At 45.3% G+C, this 5,034-nt stretch overlaps 1 protein-coding gene across 1 annotated transcript; it reads right to left on the bottom strand.

The window, feature by feature from the left end:
* Window positions 1–1,459: 1,459 nt before the first annotated feature.
* On the bottom strand, window positions 1,460–4,051 carry LOC310666231 (uncharacterized protein). The gene is made up of 2 exons (XM_083416929.1): window positions 3,892–4,051; window positions 1,460–2,435 (listed from the first exon to the last, which is right to left on the bottom strand). Exon 2 carries the CDS (start codon window positions 2,412–2,414, stop codon window positions 1,911–1,913), a length of 504 nt encoding a protein of 167 aa, XP_083273055.1. The 5' UTR covers window positions 2,415–2,435; window positions 3,892–4,051; the 3' UTR covers window positions 1,460–1,910.
* Window positions 4,052–5,034: the final 983 nt, after the last annotated feature.

The following is a 5,034-nucleotide window of genomic DNA, read 5'->3' as shown; positions in this document are numbered from 1 at the left end:
GATGAGTGAAGATGCAAATTTTGGAGTAGCACAGAGCTCCTTGCCAGCTGATAATTCTGGAGCCACACAGATCTCTTTGGCAGTTGCTAGGAATTGTACATTCTGCAGGAGGAAATGAAGATCTGATAAGGACCTGGATGCTTCTCATTCCCCCAAACTGAACTGTGCTTTTCCAATAAGTGTCGGCTTACAAGAAAGAGATAATGACAGGGTTAGGAAGTTAAAATTAAAAACACACCTTCAAGTCCAGACTGAAACAGGCAGTTGGCAACTCCACCCCACTCCGCAGCTGTCATGTTCTCTTACCCAGGGGCTATCTGAGCATTTAAGGTGTTATTAAAATCAAATTTGCTTTACTGTTGCAGAGAATGCTTATAGAGCGTGCTTGATCTTAGTGAACACAGCTCATGAAACCTTAGGGGCAACAATGAGGAAGGGGAATAACTCTCAGAGTGCTACCAAAATAAAAATAAAAATCCTCATATGAATTCATCAGATTTTGGGAGTGATAATTACCCACAGGAAGCAATGGTGATAACGACAAACTAAGATGGTTTTAAAAGAGGATTGGACAAATTCAGGAAAGAGAAGGCGATCAATGGTTAAAAAAGGTAAAGGACCCCTGACAGTTAAGTCCAGTCGCAAATGACTCTGGGGTTGTGGCGCTCATCTCGCTTTACTGGCCAAGGGAATGTTTGTCTGCAGACAGTTTTCTTATGGGTCATGTGGCCAGCATGACTAAGCCGCTTCTGGCAAAACCAGAGCAGCACACAGAAACGCTGTTTACCTTCCCACCAGAGGGGTACCTATTTATCTACTTGCACTTTTTGGCATGCTTTCGAACTTCTAGGTTGGCAGGAGCTGGGACCGAGCAAGGGGAGCTCACCCTGTCACGGGGATTCAAACTGCCGACCTTCCGATTGGCATGCCCAAGGCTCAGTGGTTTACACCACAGCACAACCTGATCAATGGTTACTATCTATTTAAATAGAAGATTGGAAAGTTGCTGTTGGACTCATGTCCTGCTTGCAGGCATCTTGGTGGCCAGTGTGAGAACAGGATGCTGGACTAGACTGATCATTGGCATCAACTCTACAATTTCATGTCCAGCAGAAACATAGGATGCTGCCTTCTACAGAGACAGACCACTGATATGTCTAGCTCAACACAGTGCATTTTGAGAAAGAGAGCCTTATTTCAGCACTGGTCACTGGACAGCACCTTCTGCCACAATGGAAGGCAGCAAGCAAGCTGAGTGGAGGACTGGGCAAGCTACCTAGGGGACACACACTCCTCCAGTGCCTCACTCCAGTGCCACCTGAGGAATACACCTCTCCCTCTCTCTGCCCAATGGTAGGACTGGCCTTGGAGCAGGGGGTTGGATATTCACTTCCTGATATGCATATCAAGGCAATAGTTCTTCCGCCCCCCCCAAAAAAGAAGAAGAAGAAGACAGTCATGATGATGCAACATTAAGCTTTATTCCAAAAGGGAGATGGGCAGAGAAGCAGTGGAGGAACAGTATGAGATTGTTACATACAATATACACCTAAGATGGCAATCGACAACATGCACAGAAAAAAATATGCAGGATGTGTGTGTCTTTCCCCACACCCACTCAAAGAGGTAGTTTGCAGTAGCATTGCCAACACTGTTGAGAAGGAAGATGGTGACTTTTAAAAAACTTCTTTTAAAACTTTTGAATTAAAGACGAGCAGATCAAGGAGAAACAGGATAAGAATGTAACCAGGCTTGATCATTCAGTGTTGCTGTATAGCTTTCTTCTTCCAGAGGTGAAAGGGGGAAAAGTCTGGTGAGCAGCATTTCTGAAATCTCAGCAGAACATGCTCAGAGTTGTAGTTCGGTGTCTTGTTTCTTTTTCCGTGTAAATCCGTTGCAAGTTTCAGCATTTAACAAGGTCCACAATTGGAAGGAAGGCATTTCCTGCCATATCTTCTCCAGCCACCATAACCACCATAACCACCATAGCCACCATAACCTCCATAACCTCCATAACCTCCGTAGCCTCCATAACCTCCACAACCTCCATAGCCGCTATACCCTGAACCATATCCTAGCCTGCCGTATCCTCCATAGCCACCAGAATATCCCAGACCTGGATAGCTACATGGTGAGATTTGGCCGACGGCAACAGGCTCAGAAGATGAAGACAGGATTGGTCCTGGGATGGACACGACAGAGGGAGGGGGCTGGATCACAACTTCTGACCCTGGGAGCTGACTGCTACAAGCTACGGAGCCATAACCACCACCGTAGCCAAACCCACCACCAAAGCCAGAGAGGGAGCCGGACCCATAGACTGGGACCAGACCACAAGACCCTGCGGATGCTGCGCCACCATAGCAGGAGCCCACGCCACAAGGCACACTGCACACAGATCCACAGTGAGTCATCTTGATGTGTCGGGTGAAGATCTGGTGGGAAGAAGAAAATGCAACACAATATCAGTAAATTAGAAGTACATAACAAGAAGCAAGAAGCAGGAAGGAGCTGGAATTTCTTGCAAATTTGAAATCGGTGGAAGGAGATCAAAAAATTTGGAAAGGTCTATAAGAGCACATATTTTGCATTCAGAAGACCTCAGTTTCGTAAGGACAGCCTGCTGAATCAGGCCAAAGAGGGACCATCTATTCCAGCATCCTGTTCCTCCAGTGACCAACAAGATGTCTCAATGGAAAGCTCACAAGAAGGACCTGAGCACTACAGCATCTTCCTTCCTGTGATTTCCAGCAACTAGTATTCAGAATCATTACTGCTTCTAACCATAGAAGCAGAGCAGAGCTATCATGGCTGGTAGCCCTCAATAGCCTTCTCCTCCATGCATTTGTCCAATCATCTTTTTAAAGTACATTAAAGTTTTGGTACTAAGCATCTCTAGGCAAGATGATCTCGAGCAGCCTGACTGAGAAAGACCTTGTAGAGATCTGCTGCCTCTCATTTTAGTGCTAGATGGAGGAAGAGTTGTATCCGATAAACATCCTACTCCTTTGCAATGAATGGACATGAGTAATTTAGGCTCATTGGATAATACTCAGTGCTTGTCCTATTCAGAAGAGACCCACTCAAATTAATGGTCGTGGATAGGAGCATAGGAAGCTGCATTTTACCGGATCAGACCACTGGCACATTTAACTCAGTGATGTCTACACTGACTGGCAGTGCTCCCCCCCCATGAATTCAAACTGGAGACATTCCCCATCCTACCAATCTTGAAGGATTGACCTGGGACCTTCTGCATGTAAACCAAATGATCTACCACTGAGCTGTGACCCTTCCTTTTTAGGTCCTTTAATTGTAATTTCCCAACTACTGTAAGTAGAACTTAGTTGGTTACAACTCCAAACATCTGATTCCAAGTAATACACCACGGTATGTAAACTATATAGATCAGTAGAAGCTCAGTAGTGGAGGAAATGTTTTGTACAATGGACATAATAACAAGCAAAACTGCCATATGTTGGATCAGAACATTGGTCCATCCAGCTCACTACTGTCTTGCAATGACAGCTCTACCTGGAGATGCAAGGAATTCAACTTGTGACTGAGCTACTGCCCTTCCCCTAAAAGTAAAGTGAGATACTAGTCCTCAGCATTCCAAATAAAAAGGTGATTTTAAATAATAACATAGGAAGCTGCTGCATATGGCATCAGACAGTGGGTCCATCCATCTCAGTATTGTTTTACATTGACAGGCAGAGTTTCAGAGATGGTATACAGCAGGGGGTCACCTGGGACATTCCGAGCTAAATTCTCTTTCATGAACAATATGGGGAACATTAATGGGGAAAGGGAAGAAAAGAGAGTAAAACACAAACACAGAACCTCATATATCAGAGCAGTTGCAACAAGAGGGCATCAGATCACACTCACCTGGTTCTCTGAGATGTAGAACGAAGCAAAAGGTAGGCAGGAGAGAGATCTGCTGCTGGAAGTGTACAGAGTTGCAAGCCCTTTTATACAATTTCTTCTGGCAGTGTCTGGGGTGTATGTACCACCCTCTCCTATGCACTTTGCCCTGATTAGATCTTGGAGGAGGGGGAAATATGCTGATGCATCATATTCCAAGCTGCTCTCAAATTCTTTCACCTCCCTTTCATTCTTGCACCCATTAGACTATATCCCGTCCCATTGCATCAACAATGTCAACGCCCTGCTGTTTGGAGATGGGTCACTCTTGCATCAGCAGGGGAAAAACAACAGCAACCTAATGCATAAAACCACTTTCATTCCAGTGCCAAGGACTGCATCCAATTCTTTACCTTCAGTATGAGAAGCTCACTGAACTTTTGAGATCGTCTGCTGGCACGTAGGCAAAGTTGCCAGTAAGCTCAGGATTACCAGTGGCGAATGTTGCCTAAGGTGAAATTAAAAGAGGATTTTGGAGCACTCGCTCTGGTAAATGCACAACATATACAACACATTCCAAAGAAAGCTAAGAAGTTCCGGGGTTTATTTTTAAAGCCCTATACGGCCTAGGACCCTCATACCTACGGGACCGCCTCTCCTGGTATGTCCCACGGAGGACCTTACAGAGCCAGGGCTTTTTCAGCTGTGGGCCCGATCTGGTGGAACGCTCTGTCCCAAGAGACTAGGGCCCTGCAGGACTTGACATCTTTCCACAGGGCCTGCAAGACAGAGCTGTTCCACCAGGCCTTTGGCCAGGCACAGCCTGACCCCCTCCTTTGGTAATCCTCACAGAACTCTAGCCCAATGGTTGCCATTAATTTGATTTGAATTGATTTTAAAATGAAATGATTTTAGAATGCTGTGCTACTTTTATTGTTGTTAGCCGCTCAAAGCCCAGCTTCGGCTGGGGAGGGCGGGATATAATTTATTATTATTATTATTATTATTAATGTGAAAACCCTCTGAATCAGAGGAGCTGCTCCTGACATGAAGATTGGGGGCTGATGGGCAGGCAAGCAGTTTTCTAGTTGTGTGCCTTAAGCCTATGTATTAATAAGGTGTATATTCAAATTAAGATATTCCCAGCCCTCGCTTTTGCCTTAGACT

This window comes from Podarcis tiliguerta, assembly GCF_965153285.1.
Source record: "Podarcis tiliguerta genome assembly, chromosome: 16".
Taxonomy (NCBI): domain Eukaryota; kingdom Metazoa; phylum Chordata; class Lepidosauria; order Squamata; family Lacertidae; genus Podarcis; species Podarcis tiliguerta.
This window is presented reverse-complemented; position numbering and strand designations above follow the sequence as displayed.

What these genes read in the sequence shown, in the direction of transcription:
- LOC310666231 (XM_083416929.1), bottom strand. Translation starts at nt 2,414, where the DNA reads ATGACTCACTGTGGATCTGTGTGCAGTGTGCCTTGTGGCGTGGGCTCC.